Source organism: Mustela nigripes, chromosome 10 (genome assembly GCF_022355385.1).
Source record: "Mustela nigripes isolate SB6536 chromosome 10, MUSNIG.SB6536, whole genome shotgun sequence".
NCBI classification, from domain to species: domain Eukaryota; kingdom Metazoa; phylum Chordata; class Mammalia; order Carnivora; family Mustelidae; genus Mustela; species Mustela nigripes.
In genome coordinates this window covers 41,307,275-41,328,539 of record NC_081566.1, presented here as the reverse complement: position 1 = coordinate 41,328,539, position 21,265 = coordinate 41,307,275, and the positions used below count along the sequence as shown (strand labels likewise).

The following is a 21,265-nucleotide window of genomic DNA, read 5'->3' as shown; positions in this document are numbered from 1 at the left end:
GTATTTTGCATATTTTATTATTACAAATTATGCTCTAATGAGTAATTCTGTATATATCTCCTTCTGCACACAGGAACAGAGATGAGACAAAGGTAGGGAAAGCATACAGTATTTTGAAAAATGTAGCCAAGTAAGTCTGTGCAAAAGAGAGTGAACCCAGCAGCCCTAAGACTGCTCCCTTAGATACCTTGCTTGCAAAGTCGACCCTTAAGATGTTCCTAGTCAGTCAGCTGATTACAGTGCCTAGACCGCGCAAAGAAGATGTCTTATGCTGAACACGTGCCATCCTTCTGCGAGTCTAGTTTCACTATGTGATAGGTAGAGGGTGCTTACGTGACAAGCCCCATTAAAAACCTTGGATGTCTGAGTCTCTACTGGGCTTCCTTAGGCAGAAACATCCCACACATAGTGCTGCATTTTTATCCCTGGGGGAAGTGTGTGTGCTCTGTTCGTGGGAGGGAGATCACAAAAGCAATGCACACATGGATTCCTTCAGACTCTACGTCTTTTTCTCTCTTATGATCAGTGTTATCTCCCCATCACTGTAATAAAATTTTTGAAGATTTTAGAGAGAGGGAGAGAGAGAGTACAAGTGGGAGAGGGAGAGAGAATTTCAAGCAGACTCCCTGCTGAGCTTGGAGCCAGACTGACCCTGAGATCACGACATGACCCAAAATCAAGAGTCAGATGCTCAACCGACTGTGCCACCCGGGAGCCCCTCACTATAATAAAGCTTAGCCATGAATGTAACTATATGCTGAGTCCCAGGAGATTCCAAGGAATCTCTCAATGTGGATGTTCTGACATACCCTTTAGGGAGCTGTTAATTTAGATTCTGCTGGCAGTATAACAGTGTGAATTTTCAAAAGCTGCACAGTAGGGTGCCTGGGTGGCTCAGTGGGTTAAGCTGCTGCCTTCGGCTCGGGTCATGATCTAGGGGTCCTGGGATCGAGTCCCGCATCAGGCTCTCTGCTCAGCAGGGAGCCTGCTTCCCTCTCTCTCACTCTGCCTGCCTCTCCATCTACTTGTGATTTCTCTCTGTCAAATAAATAAATAAAATCTTAAAAAAAAAAAAAGCTGCTAAAACATCTAAAATTTCTTAACAACAACAACAAAAAGCTGCACAGTATTTCTCTGAATTTATTCAGTGAATTCCCTGCTCTTTGGAAGACAGGCAGCACAGAATGCAGCTAAAAGGCCATAAATCTGGAGCCCACATGGAGTAGCTCTACGAGCCCAAGCCTAAAACTGCAGAGTGAGTCTCTTCCTTCCTTCCCCGCCTCCCCCAATTTAGTCCGAGGGCATTAGGTGAGGCTGAGAATGAGAGGTAGGCTCTTGCTGGGAGAGGGAAGGGCACATGGCCCAGACCAGAGTGTAAGAGCCTGACTGAATGAGGAAGGCACCATGTGACAAGGCTGAGGTGGCCTAGAGCATCAGAATTAAGGAGGGCTTGGGAAGGCACCTGCGTAGGAGCATGCTGGAGCCTGAGCAGGGCGAGGAAGGCTTCTGTGCAGAAGAAATCCCCATTTAGGATGAGGAGTGTGTATTTATGGAGGGTGAGCCTAGAATGGACAACAATGACTAAGCGGCGTTAAGGCAGGCAGGGTCTTCCCAAGTGGGGACCCGGCACAGAGCTAGAACATAAAGCAGGGTGAGGAAAGTAAGCATCTCATGTGGGAGGGCTGCCATGCACACAGTAACGGCATCCAAAGTTGTGAAAAGGGCATTCATGTGGAGAGGAGTCAAGGAGTAGGATGTTTGTCCTCACATGGTGAGGACGAGGTGCTTATGGTGGAGCAAGGACAGAGGCCTAGTACAGGGTCACTGGAACCAAAACAAGGTGAGAAAGATGTCCCTGTAGGACAGCAGCCTCGTGTGTGATGTCAAGCCTGAGGGGAAGGAAGAGGCTGGGAACGGTACTGGCTTACCCAACAAGGGGACCAATAAAACCAGTGTTCTTAAGGACAAGTTTCTCACTTTTGGAGAAGAAAGGTACAAGCATAGAAAAAAGAGAAGCCTAGACTAAAACCTGCAGTGCCATCTATGTGAACTCATGACTTTCAATACACAGACATAAAGAATAAATGCTGATGGAAATATGTGTATGTAAATCCATTTATACATTCTTGTTCTGTCCACCGCAGGCCTGGAAGCAATGAGACTCCAGGAGCTGCCCAAATCTTATTTCTATATGTACCATTCTTTACTAAAAGGATCCAGGGCTCCTTAGAGAAATGACTAATCCCAGGACAGGAGGAGGAAAAATATAGGATGAGCCTGAAAAATCTTGTCAGGCCAGAATGCACTAAGGTGTTCAAGAAATGAAGAAAACATCAGAAGGACACAAAATCAGCTTGAACAGCTGTTACTGGGCAAATGTGGGTCAAATGTGGGCAAATATGGATTAAAAATGATAGTAATGGAGTACAACACACTGAATAAAAGAGGAAACCATGAGTTCACAAACACAAATAAGTGGGCAAAAAACTGAAAATCTGGTGAGAAATGAGAGAGTAAGGTCTCAAAGTACCTCTCCACAAAATGCGTATTAGTTACAAAGAAAAAACCTTTACAGACAACTAATTTGGTACAAACCACCTTAAAAAAGTGATCCAAGTTACCACCACCAGTAATGGGATAATGAAATTGTATGTCTGTGCAACCTAATAGTGTGCACTGAGAGGAATTATGCTATTCCTTCCAGTGGTACATAACTTGAGCTGAGTAATGAAATACCAGAGAAACCCAAATTGAAGGACAGCCTACAAAATAACTGGCCTAGAACTACCAGAAGTGTCAAGGCGAATGAAAAGCAACTGTTTAAGAATGAAGGAGAATGAGAGAGCAATGCCAACTGTATTTGACACTCCATTCCGGACCTGCTCCGTCTGCAGTAAAGGACGTAACTGGTACAGTGGCAAAACTTGAACGGGTTCTGAGGTTTACATGAAGGTAAACTATCCGTGTTAACTTCCTAATTTTGATGGCTATATTACAGTTATCCAGGAGAATGTCCTTGCTTGTAAGAAATACTCATGAACATATTTGGGAATGTCAGTTTACTCCCAAGTGGCTTAGAAAAATGTTTTATAATGTACTTGCGGGTTTTCTCTGAGAATGTTTAAAATAAATGGAGAGGGGCGTGTGGGTGGCTCAGTGGGTTAAAGCCTCTGCCTTCGGCTCAGGTCATGATCCCAGGGTCCTGGGATTGAGCCCTGCATCCAGCTCTCTGCTCAGCAGGGAGCCTGCTTCCCACCCCCCTGTCTCTCTGCTTACTTGTGATCTCTATCATATAAATAAGTAAAATCTTAAAAAAAAATAAAATAAATGGAGAAACAGAAATATTCCCCAAAGACACACATATCATTTTTACACTTCAGATATATTACCGAACTGGCTCCCAGAATGATACCAACTCATATTCCAAAATATCAAGATATTAAGTGAGCATAACAAAAACTTCATTACATCATTAAAAAAATTTTAATCTGTACATTATATATGAGGTGTCATTTCTTAAGCAGGCTCCATGCCCAGTGCAGAGCACGACATGGGGACTGATCTCACAACCCTGAGAACATGACCTAAGCCAAAATCAAGAGCCAGATCTTAACCAACTGAGCCACCCAGGTGCCCCTTTCTCCCTATATTTTTTATTGGCCCATCACAATACCAGGCTGCTTATTATAACACAAACTGAAAACTTACGTCAATCTCCATGTGCCGGAACCTGCACACCTGTCGAAAACAGCGCCCCTCTTGCCATAATGTGCAAACAGTTTCATTTCCTAGCGCAGCTTCACAGTGACGGAAGGGACAGCTGTCACCCTGTAAATGGAAAGAATACAGAAAAGAAATGTGGTACCAAAACAGATCCTAGGTAAAGTGTGCACCCTAAAAGTGTCCTGGAATCCAGACAAACAAAAAGGAGTAAGGAAAGACAGGCAAGGTAGAAAACAGAGATGGAAGACAAGAGCAATCTGAGGTCAACAAATTTATAATTTCCTATGACCTATTCCTTGACAGTTTCCTTTATTTGATTTCACAACATAAAGTGACATGAGCAGAAATGGGGCTGAAAAAGATAAGTGGGAGTATTTTAAGTGGTACTCTTTAAAAATGTATTTATAGTTCAAAACCATTTCATACATCTTGACTTGTGTAACTAGCTTTTGATGGAAAATCACAAAGAGATGAAGCTTTAAGAATAATTCCATGCTTCATTATGTACTTCTACAACAGCAGTATCTGAAACACAATGCTATATATGCTCAAAGCTTTGCTCAAAACTGATCATTTTAAACACAGCCCTGAGTTATTTCTGAAGTTTTTCTAACAATATATACACGTGTAGAATTAGTCACAAAGGAACAGAAGAGTGGATAGATCTGAATGGAGCTGCAAAAGAACCAAGCAGAAAAACAGGAAGTTTTGACAGAAAAAGCAAAAATGCTACAAAAGCATATTTAGAAGAATGGCTTTATCATTCAGCAGGAAATCTGAAGAAAAAAGTCAAATTCAACCCACAACAGTTTCTAGAAGTACAATACAACCCACCCATTCATTTAATACAAGTAAATAAAACCAAAGTTTACAAGCCAGGCCAAAGTACTCCTAATTCAAATCAAATGCACCCTGAACAGGGGCAATTATTAATAGGTAATTATTAATTATGAATAGATGATTATTACCAGTAAGAGAACAGTGAATGATGACTATATGCTGTGGACTTTCTCACTTTTATAGAACATGAAGAACATAAATGAAGAGGAAAAAAAGATGAATAATGAATTCTCCTAGGAGTACTATTCTCTACTAAGAAAACTGAAGCAGATAATAAATGGCTGAACAAAACAAAACATGAACACTTAGTATACTGGGAAAATATTATCAGATCTTATTAGAGAAATTACAGAAAGAACTGATTTTAAAGATTTTATTTATTTATTTGACAGACAGAGATCACAGGTAGACAGAGAGGCAGGCAGAGAGAGGAGGAAGCAGGCTCCCCGCCAAGCAGAGAGCCCGATGCGGGGCTTGATCTCAGGGCCCTGGGATCATGACCTGAGCCGAAGGCAGAGGCTTTAACCCACTGAGCCACCCAGGCGCCCCTGGAAAGAACTGATTTTAAAGGTGCCAATTCTTACTTTGGTACATGTAGAATAGAAAAAAAAATAGCAGTCTTCTCCTTGATTAGGCATGCTGAGTAGATCCTTATATCAGAAATGGCTTCTTGAAAATAAGCCACTGCTTCCTCAAGGCGAGGACCAGCTCCAAGTCCTCTTGAAATGGGTTTAGTCTTCCAAAAGACAACTCAATCAGAGAAATCGTCTTTAAAATGCAATCCTAAAATAAGGAGACATGAATTAAAGTATTTCAGATAAATTCTTTCAACTTCTTCCTCTAAATCATCTCAACTTAGAGCACACTGTTAAAACCAAATTTTAATTGTATTATGCTTGCCTACTTAGAGCTTTTATGAAGCCTGATTAACATTTTATTCTTATGTGAACATTATACATTCTCATTTATAATGTAAAACTTTTGTTAAGGACACCTATGCCCTTCTTTTGTATGCTCTATGGAGCTTGTTACATGGCTTCAGCATAAGATTAAATAAGCCCTAACTCCATAAACGATCTACATTTTATAGCACGAATGGGACTTAAGCATTGTTTTACAAAGGGTATTTGCTAAATCTACAATCCACACAAACTTAGATATTTTTAATCTGACAGAAGTCCCAATATTTTCACAAGCATTTTTATTCTGAAAGTATGTAATTATAAGTAGGTGGGAAAAATGGCCTCACTAGAGTAACTGAAACAATTACCCTAGAATTAGCCTATGTAATGAAGATGGCCAAGGTATGTAATTGCACACCAATCACAACAAGGAGAAGTGGTCACTGGATTCTTCCAGTAAGGCAGTGCTTACAAAAAACAAACTGACCCCACCCTCAGCCCTTGCCACACCCAGGCCCCACACTGAAGCATTCCAGAAAGCTTCTAGGAAAGTAAAAACACAAGATAAGAGCACATATCAGAATGTGGAAAGGGTTTCTGCATACTCATACATCAGAAGACCAGGTTTCAGAAACACTGATCTACAACTTGAAATCAATTAAATCAAAGTCAAACATATCTCCCACGAATTAATAATCTGAATCCAAGAAAAGGCGGCCACAATAAAAACCAGCCTTGAAGTCAGCAACCTAGGTTAGGAATTAAGAGTCTGCCATTAAACACATACTACAACCTTTAAAATCTGCAATACCCTCTGACATACAATTTTATTTCTAGAACTTATTTTGAGGTAAATACTCAACCAATATGCAAGGTAGTAATACACATAAAGTTCACTACCACTTCGCTTCTAATAATGAAAGCACATCTAGACATCTAAATGTTCAGAAACTGGGGTCTGTTTTCAAAAATTATAGTACACCCAAGCGATGTGATAATATGCAGCGTATTACAAATTTTGGTACCAGGAAATGAGGTGTGGCTGAAAAAAATATCTAAAAATGTGGAAGCAGCTTTGAAATCAGGTCACCAGTAGAGGCTAGAAGACTTCTGAGGCACTCAACAGAAAAAACCTAGAAAAAACTACTACCAGAAAATCTGACACTAAAGGAGCTTCTGGTAAGGTTTCTGTGGAAGCATTATTAAGAGAATTAAAAGACAAGTCACAGACTGGGGGAAAATCTTTGCAAAATACATAATTCATAAAGGACTGGTATCCAAAATATACAAAGAACACTTAAAACTCAACAAGAAAACAACTCAAAGAATAGGCAGAAGATAGACATAGACACCTCATCTAAGATGACACACAGATGGTAAATGAACGTATTAAAAGATACTCAACATCCTATGTCATTAGGGAATTGCAAATTCCTTTTAGAATAGCCAAAATCCTGACCACTGGCACCACTAAATGCTGGTAAAAATGAAGCAAGAGGGTGTGGAAGAATAAGACCAAAATGTTAGCAACAGTTACTACTTGAGTGGTTGGTAGGATTGTAGGTGGCTATTATTTTGTTTTATGCTTGGCTAAGCATTTGATTTTCTAATACAAGGCAACATATATATAATAAAGAATTTAAGTCTGCCTTAACTGGCTTGCCAATCACTGATCCACTACAGAATGGGACAATGACTGGACCTTTAATAGCACGCCACTGATCCACAAATAGGATTTCTCTGACCCCAAACACAAAGAATGTGTTCTGTAATGGTGGGTACACCAAAAGGTAATTAAATAAACTGCCTCAAAAAAACAAAAACAAAAACAGACCCAAAATGCCCCCCCAAATGTAAAAATTGCCTCAAGTCTCTAAAGGATATTCAAATAATTACAATGACATATACGCAAAAAAGTAAAAGTATTATTGAGAGGAGAATGAAAAAGTTTTAAAATAGAAAAATATTTTAGAAAAGACATACAAAAAAAAGGTTAGGGATCAGTTTATTTATTTATTTGACAGAGAGCAAGCAGGAGCAGCAGAGGGAGAGGGAGAAGCAGGCCCCCTGCTAGCAGGGAACCCCATGTAGGGATTGATCCCAGGACCCCGGGATCAAGACTGGGCCAAAGGCAGTTGTATAACCAACTGAGCCACTCAGGTGGCCTGATCAATTTCAATCTTGAAAACAATATCCCAAAGACTATCAAACCATCGCTGTTTCAGGAACCCCCAACCTACTAATCAAAATGTTATTTATGAAACAGCAATAAAACAGTATGAATTGCATATTAGGGTTTGTTGTTGTTTTGCCTTAAAAAAAAATTAGGCTCTGAAAAAATCCCTCCAGAAGTAGAGCATGAAGACTGAATGCTGAGCAGATGGACACTGCCTTACTAATGTTTCAACAGAAGTTACTTCATGTATCTGTTTTAAACACTGAACTTCTGTTATCTTTCTTTTGGGGTGGGGGAGAGAATGTAACTGCTATTCAAGAAAATGGCCAAAATACCTTTCCTGAGATTTTTAAAAAAAGGAAAAAAGTTGACAGTAATCACTACTACCTTAAGTTTGCAACTCAAAACTAGATGCATACTGATAGATTTTTTTTTTTAAAGATTTTATTTATTTATTTGACAGACAGAGATCACAAGTAGGCAGAGAGGCAAGCAGAGAGAGGAGGAAGCAGACTCCCTGCTGAGCAGAGAGCCCGATGCGGGGCTCGATCCCAGGACCCTGGGATCACGACCTGAGCTGAAGGCAGAGGCTTTAACCCACTGAGCCACCCAGGTGACCCCTGATAGATGTTTTTTAAAGGACTTTATTTGAGACAGAGAGAGAAGGAGGAGAAGAGGGAGAAGTGGGCTCATAGCTGAGCAGGGAGCCCAATGCAGAGCTTGATCCCAGGATGCCGAGATCACAGTCTGAGCCAATGGCAGCTAGCTGCTTAACTGACTGAGCCACCCAGGTGCACCCCATACTGATAAATTTCTTAAGCTTTAAAAGTTAAAACAAAAGTATTCATGATGCCAAGAAAATATGAATACTTTTCAATAGCAAAAGTAGGGAAGCCAAGATGAGCAACTGGCCCTCTCCGATCCCACCCCTAAATTAATGGAGGAAAAAGGAGAAATTCCTTTAAACTGTCATGTTCTCAGTAAGCTTTAAAGGATACAGCTTGAGGGGTCCTGAGTGGTTCAGTTGGTTAAGCCTATGACTCAATTTCAGTTCAGGTCAGGATCTCAGGGTTGTGAGATCAAGCTCCATATTGGGTACCACACTGGGTATGGAGCCTGCTTCAGATTTTCTCTCCCTCTTCCTCTGCCCTTCCCCACCCCAAAAGAATACAGCTTGATACAAATGAATATATCATTACGAAAAAGACTGGAAACAAAAGAAAGTTCAAAAAATAAGAAAACTCAAATTTCTTGCTTCCCCCAAGAGATTTTTTTTTTTTAATTACTTGAGAGATAGAGCACGCGTGTGTGTGCAGTGGGAGGGGCAGAGGAAGATGGGGAGAGAAGAAAAGCAGATGCCCTGCTGGGCGGTAAGCCCAACGCAGGGCTGGATCCCAGGATTCTGAGATCATGACCTGAGCTGAAATCAAGAGTCAGTTGCTTAACTGACTAAGCCACCCAAGAGAGATTTCAATACAAGTAAAAGCACAATAAACTGATGGAAAACGCTGAAACTGAATTTTAAGATACTGTCAGGATATCTCTCAGAATGCTGAAAGATACCAACACAAAGAAAAGGTATAGAAGATGGAAATGATTCCAGGAGACTTAATTTCTATACAATGGAAATTCTAAAAGGAATGAAATTGATAGAGATAATAATAAAATAACAGAATTTCCCTAAACTGAATAAACTTTAATCATTAATTAAAAGGGGGTTCATCAGGGACACTTGGGTGGCTCAGTGGGTTAAGCACCTGCCTTCATTTGGGTCATGATCCCAGAGTCCTGGGACGGAGTCCTGCATCCGGCTCCTTGCTCAGCAGGGAGACTCTTTCTCCTTCTGCCTGTTGTCTCAGACAAATAAATAAATAAAATCTTAAAATACAAAAACAAAAGGAGTTCATTAAATGCCAGGCAGGAAATCTCTTGTAAGACATCTCTGCTGGGGTGCCTGGCTGGCTTAGTCAGTCAAGCATGCAACTCCTGATTTCAGGGTTGTCAGTTCAAGTCCCATGTTGGGTGTACAGATTGCTTTAAAAAATAAAATAAAATAAAATAAAGACATCTTTACTATACCAGAGATATGCTGAGAATTTTGAATTCCAATGCATAGAGAGAGAATCATACAGATTTCTAGGAAAAAGTAGACTAACAGAAAATCGGACTTGACATCTAACATCACCTGACTCTCTACATGCCAAAAGACAAAATGCTACATACCAGAATTTAAAGGGAAGATTATGCCCTTAGATTTGGCCTTTCAAATTACATTTCAGTATCTCAGGATTTGCAAGAAGTTTTAGACATAAAGTCTCAAAAAGTCTATCATCTATACTCCATATATACTTCACGTAAAAACTACTTAAGGGAGTATACTAGGTTGAGAAAAAGAACTTCACTTCCACTATTTCACTGCTTTTTAAAAAGTTTTAAAACCACTGCTTTGGATATCTTATTTGGGACACAGCTGATAAATCCAAAATAAAGCAAATCAAACCACACTATATTTAAAAAAAAAAATCAGATCACATAATCAAAAAACATTTATTCCAGGACTAAGAGTGATTTAACATTAAAAAAAAATTCATTATTCATAAATGTAATGAGTAAAGGGGGATAAAAAGAAAAACTCTGGTATCTTAAAATTTCTTTTTTTTTTTTTAAGGATTTTATTTATGTGATAGAGACAGAGACAGCAAGCATGAGCAGGGGGAGGGGTATAGGGAGAGGGAGAAACAGACTCCACATTGAACGTGACATGGGGCTCCATCCCAGAACCTCAAGATCATGACCTAAGTCGAAGGCAGATGTTAACCTACTGAGCAACCCAGATTCCCCAGGTATCTTAAAGTTCCAAAAAAGAAAACATGGTTTTTACAAAACCAGTGCTCTCACCCCTGAGCTATGGAGCCAAGAAGACATGATTTTAAAAAAGGATTTAAAAATAGCATTTAAAAAAGGTAAAAATGCAGCATACAGTTCTGATAAAAACTCAGTAAATTACAAGTGACCTCCCTGGCATACATGCACTCAATCATCAGAAAACATGAGCACACACACACACACACACAGGAAAAAAAAGAAAGAAAGAAAGAAAGAAAGAAAGAAAACATGAGCACAAGCAATATGGTAAACAATGGAAGTGACCTCATTCTGGACAAAAAAAGAGCCCTTGTTGTCTCCATTACCCAACATTCAGAGTCTAGTACATGAGTTAAGGAAATGTATAAAGACTAGAAAGAAGGCGGCAAAAAAAATTTAGTATCTGCAGATTATATGCTTGCAAACTAGCAAATCCAGCAATCAACAAAATATAATTAAAATAAGGCATTTTGGGGGCACCTGGGTGGCTCAGTGGGTTAAAACCTCTGCCTTCAGCTCAGGTCATGGTCCCGGGGTCCTGGGATTGAGCTCTGCATCGGGCTCTCTGCTCTGTGGGGAGCCTGCTCCTTCTCTCTCTCTCTGCCTACTTGTGATCTCTGTCTATCAAGTAAATAAAATCTAAAAAATAAAATAAAATAAGGTATTTTTAAAAATTGGTAAATTTCCTATGTGCTAGCTTGGTAACAAAGTCCCATTCACAATAAAGCTATAAAATATATAGGAAGAAAACGAAGTATACAAACCTACACTAAAAAAACCCGAAAAACTATGACACTACTAAGGCACTGAAGATCTGGATAATGAAGAAAGAATGGAGCAGAGGCTTAAAGCAGTTTACTTCTCCAAATAATCACATCAAGTGATAATAGGTTATTACTGGAACCTGATAAACTGTAAAATCATCTTGAATAACCAAGAAAGATAAGGAAAAATTTTACAAGTGAGGCACCTGGATGGCTCAATGTGTTAAGCCTCTGCCTTCAGCTCAGATCATAGTCTCAGGGCCCTGGGATCGAGCCCCAGCAGGGAGCCTGCTCCCCTCCCCCCCCAAGCCCTCTACCTGCCTTTCTGCCTATTAGTGATCTGTCAAATAAATAAACAAAATCTTAAAAAAAAAAAAAAATTTAGAAGGACCTCACTCTCCTTGATATTATAAGGGATGTGAAATATATCATTTAAGTGTAGTATTTTCAAATGAGTGTAAGAGCTACAGAATTTAAGCAAGCCCACAAATGTGATTTGTGAAAAAAGTAGCATCTGAAATTAACACCAAAAAACTGGCCTCCCATTTGATAAAAAAATTTTTTTTTACTTCATACAAAGAGGTTCCAAGGGAATAAAAGCAAAGATAGCAAAGAGGCTTTTTAGCTCACTAACCAAAGCACTATACTAAGATTCTGGGAGTGCATAAGGTGGCTCAGTTGGTTAAGCATCTGCCTTCGTCTCAGGTCATGATCCCAGGGTTTTGGAATCAAGTCCTGCACCGGGCTTCCTGCTCAGCGGGGAGTCTGCTTCTCCCTCCCCTCCACCCCACTCATGTTCTCTCTCTCTCTCTTTCTTAAAAAAAAAAAAAAAAAAAAAAAAAAAAAAAGATTCTGAATAACTGTGCTCAGCAAAAAGGAAAGCAGTATCTGACACCCTTATTACCATACATACTCATGGGAAGGAGAGGCAACAGGCAATGCCATCTAACTACAATACCTAGATTACCTTTTAAAGTTTTTATTTAAATTCCAGTTAGTTAACAAACAGTTTAGTATTAAGTTTCAGGTGTACAAGAGTGATTCCACATTTCCATACCACACCAAGTGCTCAACACAAGTGCACTCCCCCACTCCTTAATCCCCATCACCTATTTCATTCATCATCCCACCCACCTCCCCTCTGGTAACCATCAGCTTGTTCTCTAGAGTTTAGTCTGTTTCTTGGTTTGCTTCTCTCTCTCTCGTTTTCCCCTTTGCTTGTTCTGCTTCTTAAATTCCATGTTATGAGTGAAATCATATGGTATCTTTCTCTGACTCTTTGCTTAGCATTATACTCTAGCTCCATCCATGTCATTGCAAATGGCAAGATTTAATTCTTTCTTACAGCTAATTGTATACTGTTTGTGTGTGTGTGTATATACATACACACATACACACACATATATATAAAACACTTGGGCTGTTTCCATAATTTGGCGATTACAGATAATACTGCAATGAACATCGGGTGCCCGTAACCCTTTGAATTAGTATATGTGTGTTCTTTGGATAGTAGCATGAATGATGGGTCATAGGGTAGTCCTAGCCTGCATTTTTAATATAAAAAATATAACCATCCAAGTACTGCAAAAAACATTATATAGGTTTTTTTTTTAATAAGCTCAGATTGAAAAAAAAAAAACTTTTCCTATCATGAAACCATAGTTAAGAATCGTAATAATAGATTTTGACATAAAATGAAAAAGTTATATAGCAAAGGATAAGCAACATGACCAAATATTAGTATTTTTACTAAAAAGGATATATCGAGGACTTTTACAAATCAAAAAAGACATCATCAATTAGTAAACTGGTACACCTCTTTACAGAATTGTAATTCTACAAATTTACATCTGAGAACTGGTTCTAGGGAAACCACTCACAAAGGGCTGTTACTGAATATGTGCTATTTTTATTTTTAATGGCAAAACCCCAAATGTCTATCAATGAGAGATATATTAAACTATAGCACTTCCATACAAAGCAGTAACATCTTGTTATTAAACAAAACAAACGAGGCACAACTCTGTGCACGGATATGGAACTATGCCATGACACAGACACTGCTCTCCTAGGAAGAAATGCAATCACAGGGAGATTCCACCTTGGTATACTGCTTTTCCCTTTTTTGTGCATGTACTATCAAAAAAAGGGGGAGGGGAAGGAAATGCTTCCATCCCTAAACCAAAAGCTTGTAAGTAATTACAAGAAAAAAAGAGCTTGACAATGATTCCTTTCCTTGATTCAGGAAAATTATACCTTAAAATTACAAAAATATTCACTCCTTTAATGAGAAAAAACCCATTCCCGCACTTACATTAGCTGGTTGCTCTCAACAGGAACCTCTGTGTCTTCACTGAGTTCCAATCTATTACGCCTGTAGGTCGAACCAACACTCAATCCATGAATTAATAATAATGGGGCAGAAAGAATTTTCCTCCTCACATTGCCAAGGAAACCTCTCAGCCACAATTCAAACACAGGGCGTGTTTTTAAAACATCTCCCAACTACTGGGAGATTAAGTCCATTCGAATAACCTTTGTCAGACTGGAGACAGCTAGGCTTAGTTATCTCCTCAAAAACAAAAACAAAAATAAAAACCAACAAAAACAGAGTTCATTTAAAGATGAACTTCAGAGTCAAAGGATTATTGGGAAAAAAAAAAAAAATCCATCTTCCATAGCCGAACAATAGAATTTAAAAAGAAAGAAGAAAAAGAAAAAAGAAAAAGAACACCAAAATTCAATAAGATCCAATTTCTGGTCTTCAAGATTTCTTCACCTATTAAGAAAAAAACAGAAACCTTCCCCCATCTTTATTATCTGTATAATAAAAGCATACATACTTGTATGAAAAAATATAAAGTGTTTTATGTATATAATATACATATACATATATACTAACTGGCTTATACACACACACACACATATACACAAATGTGTAGAAATAAAACACCTGGGTAAGTTTTCCCTTTTAAAACACACTACAAAAGCCTTCAGATTTGGGTTCATTATAAAAATAGTGAACTTACTCTTATACCAAAGTATCATGACGTGTATCGGTAGGTTACACTAAATTTTGCCCAGCCCATAGAAGAAACATGAAGGGAAAGCCTTACACATGAATCAATGTGTATAATACGGATGTATGTACATCATTATCATATTTATCATCTCAGGGAGTGTTTAACCAAAAAAGATAGAAACGTATAGTTATCGAGTAACTACAGAGTGGTGCAGCAAGCTGTAGAAGGCAGAGCAGCATTATAGCCATCCTGAACTGGCGCTGTCAAAATACAGAAAGCTTCTATCTAAGGGAAGACTTTTTCTTCCAGTGTCACTGGCATGACATTCAATATTGGCCCTGCAAAAGGCTTGCTTATGCAGCCTGGTTTCTTTTTCTTTTTTTCTTTTTTTTTTTTTTTTCCCCCCACAAGTGATGGCTCAACTAAAGACTTTGTAATTATTCATTTACTCCAGTTAGTAAAAGGGTAAACTTTTGGAGTTGAAATTTCATTTCACAATGGTACATTTACCATTTAAGAATTTAAAAAAAAAAAAAAAAACCAAAAAACAAAAAACCCAAAAAACAAAAACAAAAAACGATTTTGATACATAGAAATGAGTTCTAAATTTTGAAACCAGCCCCGTAACAAAGCAATTTTGATTCTCATGTAATAAATACTACATAATTTCTAGGCTAAATCTTGCCAAATACTATCCAAGACAAAACTAAAATCGAAACTTAAAAAAAAGTGGACACCTTTTACTCACACTTAATACTAGTCAATTTTCCAGGAAATTTTTGGGCAGGGAATATCCCCAAATCTAAAATGAAAAAAAGGAAAAATTGGGATCTCACATTAGTTATTCAGTCTGAAACTTGTAATAGACTTTTACTAAAAGTCATCATTTTCTGGCCTCCCACTCAACCACAGAAACATACTTTAAGAGTGGAAAGGGACTTTAAAGATCACTGAGATCAATTCTCTCATTTTACCAGTGAGGTAATGAATCCTAAAATCTGAAAATATTGAGTGCTTATGTTTAGCTAAGATTAAAAGCCAAAAAACAATCTCACAGTTAAGAATACAGCATTATGGATTATTCAGCATATATATTTAAAGACATTTAAGATCACTTAAAATTAGAGAAACATTCTTTGGGAAATGGACACGGTATTTGTCAAAAGTATGCTCCTGGGGCTTTTACTCCAATTTCAATTTTTGTAAACTTTTTTAATGTCATTTGCCCATACAATCTTTTGTTGTTTTTATACTATTTTCTAAAGGTTAAAAAAGGCAATTCAAAAACTAAAAGTAATTTTTTTTTACTGTTTTCTAATGTTTTCCTTTTGCACAGATCCAATCCTAAATATAAAGGGTAACTCTATCACACTCAGTAAGTTGAAATGATAAAGCTGACCAGTATGAGGAGGCAATCAGAAATTTCCAAATTTCACTTTGTTTTTGCCAAGCTGTAAGTATGGATCAGGGATTTTAAAGAAACAGAAAAATGGGAGCAAGGGGGAGGAATAAACAGCTTAGGATACTTTTTTCCCTCAATTTCATTGGTTTCAGAGCAATCAAACTTCTCATGATGGGAGAAATTTTTACTTAAAACCAATTACAAGTTTAATCTACCAGCCAGAAATAGCCTAAAGCCTTTCAATGCTGCACTATATTTTTTTAGGTCAAAAAATATCTTTTCTCTCTTAATTGGTATAAACAAAATTTCAAGAGACAGCTACACTGAGTTACTACTGTGGAATTTTTAATCTTCACTTTGCCAGCATTACTATTACCACTGAGGAATTTTCAGCACGTTTTGTGTTTTCAGGTTTCCCCAGATTTGTGTATGAAGAATAATTAGTATAACTATATATAACAACTATAGCAATTCAGATACAGTAACATAGGAACAAGTTGCCCATTTCAAATGGAAAACGGAAAAAGAAATTAAGGTAATATTTCTTTTTCATTGCTTTGAATAACTTCATTCCCAGGATCCCAGCTCAGAACCAATGTAGAATAATCATAGTTAACATTTTTCAAGTTCATTTTCAAAAACATCAGCTGTTCTATATTGTCAAAGTCCAGGCTCACGATCTGTTTTGGATGAAACTGGCTATTTGCAGTAAAGATACATTCGGACTGCCAACTACACATGGGGCAGCTTAGATATTGAATGGCAACTTGGGTCAAAGCTGGCCATATGCTCACCTTCCTCTGCCAGTAAATCAAAGGGTCACCACCTCCTGAGATATCTGAATACTTCTCTTTGAAGTATTCATCCACTACTGCTATGGCGGAAGGAAACATGAAGCTTTTGCTTCCAATGGCAACATTATCTACAGCTGAGCTATCAAAAGACCCTGAACTGGAGGTGCCTTCTCTTATAGATGAGGTAAACGAATCAGCTCCTACAATGGCTGGGGGACCAGAAGCATCTGACGTTGCAATATGGCACACCTCTGAAGATTCCATGTAATTGCAAACTTCTTCTGCAAGGATCTGCTTATAAGTTTCTAAATCAGCACCTTGAGGGAAAAAGTCTTCCAAACTGTTTTTAAAGCAAGGATCTAACAAAGCAGCCAAGATACAGGGCTTGGATTTAAGCATGGCACTCAGTAGGGTATCAGTTTCAAGTTTCAGAGATAAACTGTCCACCAGATTGAGTGCCTGGGTAATACCTCTTATTTGAAAATCTTCTCTGAGTTTCTGCAGAGAAAGGAGCAGATGATGGATTAGGGGGAGCACCTGGTTCAATCCTGTGGTCTTGACACTCACTTTCTGGGTGGCTTCCTCAAATGGTTTAAGAATATCACAAACATAAGTCATTAAAGTCCACTGAAGTGAGGTGAGCACAACCCCACTAGCTCTACCCAGACTATGGTGAACTGAGTAGCAATGCTCCAAGAGCCATTTTAACATATAAAAGGTAGAAATCCAATGGCCAGTTTCATCCTGCTTCAAATTCTTCCACGGAAGCTGATGATCATTTTGAAACTCCTGCAGAATCTGACGGGCCTTGACTGAATGACTAAAATGATGACAGGTTTTCCTAGCAGCTACTAACATATTCTCAATGCTTTTGTGCTCACAAAAAAAGTCCTGAATGACTATATTTAAACAATGCAGGAAGCACGGCACATGGGTAAAACCTCCATCTTTGATTGCATGTACCACGTTAGAGGAATTATCGGAAACAATAAAGCTAGGAATGAGGAAATTAGGAGAAAGCCACAAACCAATCTGGTCATTTAGTTCTTGTAAAATGTTGGTTATCAAGCAGTCTTTGGCCAACCCTGTTACACAAAGTACTGCCCACTTTCTGAAATTAGGGATCCTGCCATTACTGGAAGGTGCAGTTTCCAAAGAGACCCAGTGCACAGTCACGATGAAATAGTCAGTGGATGGGTCATGGGTCCATATGTCCACAGTCAGGTGGATCTTTTGGCTTTGAACATTCTCCAAAGTTAAGAAAATTTTTTCTCTGACCCAATCGTATAATTGAGGTACAGCCTTTGTGAAAAAATAAGTCTCAGATGGTAACCTATAGTCTGGGGCCACAATCTGCATGAACCTCTGAAAGGCTGGGGTTGAGAAGTAGTTGTAAGGATGCATATCCTCCACGATCATCTGAATAATTGCCTGACTTATTTGACTTGAGACTGAATTTTCAGAATATGTCGTTTCTCTCTCCTGTGCATGTGTCAGAGTATCTTGCTCTGCAACAGGAATAGGACTCTCAGATCTTCTACTATTTTCAACCTCTAACACAGGAGGTTCATCTGAATCTGAGTCACTAAGGTCCTCAGCTGTTAAATCGTGGCTGCCTGTAGACTTCTCTCCATGCAGGGGATCTCTTAAGAGATCATTTCTCTCAGTCTCTCCCTCATCTAATCCATTTCCAACTGCACCACTGTCTTTGTTGGCAACAGCCCAATGGATGGGATGTGTGGCCTGCAGGTGTCGTTGAAGTGTTGAAGTTCCTAAGTGAGAACCTGGCCTACCCCGGCTCACACTTCTTTTACATATATTACACACAGCTCTTGAGATGTGCTGAGGATCAGTATAAAAAAAATTCCAAACTGCAGATGTCTTGGCTCTTGTTCCAGGAATTAAGGCATGCTTGACAATATTACTTTTGATGAGAAATCTCCCTCTTTCTGCCCTCAGGGCATCAGACACTGATTTATCACGTTTCTTACCCATTCTGTTTTCATCTAATGGATCAGTAGACATATATTCAAAGCTTCCATTGCTTCCAGCAGAAGAGGGAGATAAAGGCACATCCAAAGTAAAATCCTCTTCCCCACTAGTGACTCCATATTTGTTGGCCCTGGTCCAGTGAGGTGAATGCCTTGCCTGCAGATGTCGTTGTAGCGTAGATGTCCCCAGATGGCTGCCTGGTTTACCCCTGCTAACACTTTTTTCACAGAGGTTACAAATAGCCCTCCAGGTATACTGGGGGTCGACATGAAAGAAGTGCCATACAATGGAGGTCTTGGCTCTGGTACTAGGTAGATAGATCTGTTTTTCTATATTGTTCTCAAAAAGACTTTCTTCATCCTGCTCATGGGCACTGGAAGTTAATAAAGCGGGGGCATCTGCAACAGGCCTCCCAGATCCCAAATCTTTACTGAACTTTTTCGCGAGAAGCAGTTTTTTTCTTCGCCTTTTCCCCTTAATCCGTAAGCCCTTCTTTCTTTTCTTTTTAGCAGGCAATTTTGCCTCTTTATCCATTCCTTCTGCCACCATCTTTCCCTCTAACACATCTTCTTCATCTGTATTAGAATTAATAGGAACACATCCCAGAATCCCAGCACCACTAAAAGTGCTGCATCGTCTTCCAGAAGAGAGTGAGGAAACTGGTACACTTAAGGTACATACACTCATTCTCTTTGTGTCTCCAAAATTCGTACCAGAATCTGTTAGTGGGTTTATTACTCAAGTAGAAATACAGCTGTTCCTCTCTAATTGCATTACCTCGTCTCCAATTTCTATGGGGAATCAAATTCCCTTTGAAACAATGACTTCCAAGCCAGGTTATTTTTGGAGGAAAAGTGACAGCAATGGAGAACATTCCCAAACTCTTTTCTTAGAGGGCTTTATGATCCCTTCCAACTTCTGAGTTCTGAATCTGATTTCAAATAGTCCAATCTCTTCATGTTATAGAAAACAACAACTTGAGGTGCACTTTCCCAGAGTCAGAGTTAGTAGCAGCTAGAAGCCAGGTCTTCCAAATCCCAGGCCCACGTTCTTTCTGCTTCATCAAGAACTACATCTCCTTGAAATGCCTTCAGCTTTAAAAATATATATTTTAATGATGTGTCATGGTAGCGACATCAATTTCCCTTAATTCTGAAATTATTTTCAGGAAATTTCACTTAAACAAAAACATAGTGCATCATTCAACATTCATCATTTAGGACTGTGATTTGACAATACAACCCAAAAAATCAATTCTGGGAATATAAAGCAGACTCCACATACTGGTCATTAACAGCAAATGCTAGTTGAGCCCTTTCAGCTCTAAATAAAAATAACACAATTTTTAAAAATGTGGATGGCTAAAAAAAAAGTGTTTTGAGAATAAAAATTTGGGTCACAAGCTGCATTTTCAATTTACTGTTTGTATCAAGAGTTAATCCAAATTTAGTTTTCAGACATTTTTAGACTGGAGAACCTTTACTGCCTGTAAATGAGTAACTCATGAGTTGAACTCTATATAAACAGCAAAAACTGAAATTTGAGCTTTAAACCACTTTCATTCCTTTTCGGTTATCCCTCCCCTTCCCCCAATACCTACATACATTTACCCTAAAAAGCATCGCTATCACTAGTTCCACAGCCTCCTTCTCAAGGTCCAGAACCAAGGCCTGCAAGATGTCAACAACATGGGCCTTCCCCATAGGAATCCGCACCGATTATGGGACTTTAGGGGGTGGTCTTCATTACGATTTCATCAATCCTACAAGGAGAACGGAAGTGTCCCTGTTGTTCTTGACTCCGATGCGGAGGGCTGGGGTGGGAGTTAATTAAGGTAGGGAAGGGGTGTAGGATACCGGATTTAGGTCGGTGGCTTTCAGTATGTGGAGTTTGAGAGTATCTCCCAAGTAGTGGGACCCTGGAGAGGAATGAGAGTAGGTAAATTCAGCTCCTGGCACTCAGTTTGATTTAGGCAGTGGGGGTCCGCTAAACTAGGGAAAGTGTCGCGAAGAAAGCAATCTAGTGTCAGTTCTCTCTCCGGGAGACGGGGAACAAGTCGGCTTTCCGGGGCTGCTCCCGGCTCCTACGGATTCGCCAACACCGGATGTGGGGGAGGGGAAGAAGGTTGTTGGGAAAGGAGCAGGCGCCGTGGGGGTGGGGTGCAGGGGGGGAGGGGTGGATGGAAGTGGGAACAGGAGCCCCGGGCTCCCAGCTCGCCCCGGCGAGGGCTGCGGGCGGGAGGTGGGGGAGGAGGGTCGTTACCGCTGGGCCTAAAGACCCGCTCAGACTTCCCGGGCTAGGCCGCAACCCAGGGGCGAGGGGAGGCCGCGGCCACTCCCCTCGCCCTCTCCCCCACCTCCCTTGCCCCGAGCCACCGGGAATCAAAAAACGGGTCTAGTTACCAGAGAACAGAAACTTTACCGAACCGCCGACACTGTCCCCGACTCCCGCTTGCTGCCACGTCTTTCTTCTTTCTTAGCCGCTGCCGCCCGCCGTCCTCACAGCAGCAACACCAGCAGAAATCCAAGACTGCCAGCGTCAAAGATGGCGCCTGGCTACGGGCTCAGCTCTAAGACCCGGCCAGTAAAAGTGCCAGCACGACGCAATGCGAGAGGATTCTGGGAATTGTAGTTTCCTCTATGAGGCGATGCTTAAGATGGCTTCCCTGGGTCATAGGGTCACGTGAGAGGGGAGGCGTTACGACGTAGGGTGTCTTCGTTTTGGGGAGAACGCGTTTTTAGAAATTTACGGGTTTCTTGTAACTGTCTTTGGTTTTAAAAA

The 21,265-nt window shown here is 39.7% G+C and overlaps 3 protein-coding genes across 11 annotated transcripts in view; all 3 read right to left on the bottom strand.

Moving 5' to 3' along the window:
- Positions 1-21,040, bottom strand: part of ZC3H11A (zinc finger CCCH-type containing 11A) — a 42,611-nt gene extending 21,571 nt beyond the window's left edge. The window contains exons 1-7 of one of the 9 annotated variants that reach the window (XM_059413158.1): positions 20,887-21,040; positions 20,341-20,402; positions 20,095-20,246; positions 15,045-15,098; positions 13,588-13,647; positions 5,148-5,346; positions 3,709-3,828 (exon numbers count right to left, since the gene is read on the bottom strand). In XM_059413158.1, coding sequence (XP_059269141.1) covers positions 3,709-3,828; positions 5,148-5,201 — 174 coding nt within the window. In that variant the 5' untranslated portion in view covers positions 5,202-5,346; positions 13,588-13,647; positions 15,045-15,098; ... (1 more) ...; positions 20,341-20,402; positions 20,887-21,040. Of the gene's footprint in view, positions 1-3,708; positions 3,829-5,147; positions 5,347-13,587; positions 13,903-15,033; positions 15,099-20,094; positions 20,247-20,340; positions 20,403-20,886 lie in introns of those variants that run through there. The other 8 variants (XM_059413161.1, XM_059413162.1, XM_059413160.1 and 5 more) reach the window with 8 other exon arrangements.
- Positions 14,100-15,027, bottom strand: LOC132025636 (uncharacterized). The gene has a single exon (XM_059413168.1). It carries the CDS (start codon positions 14,542-14,544, stop codon positions 14,446-14,448), a length of 99 nt encoding a protein of 32 aa, XP_059269151.1. The 5' UTR covers positions 14,545-15,027; the 3' UTR covers positions 14,100-14,445.
- On the bottom strand, positions 15,107-20,079 carry ZBED6 (zinc finger BED-type containing 6). The gene has a single exon (XM_059413157.1). It carries the CDS (start codon positions 19,169-19,171, stop codon positions 16,229-16,231), a length of 2,943 nt encoding a protein of 980 aa, XP_059269140.1. The 5' UTR covers positions 19,172-20,079; the 3' UTR covers positions 15,107-16,228.
- Positions 21,041-21,265: the final 225 nt, after the last annotated feature.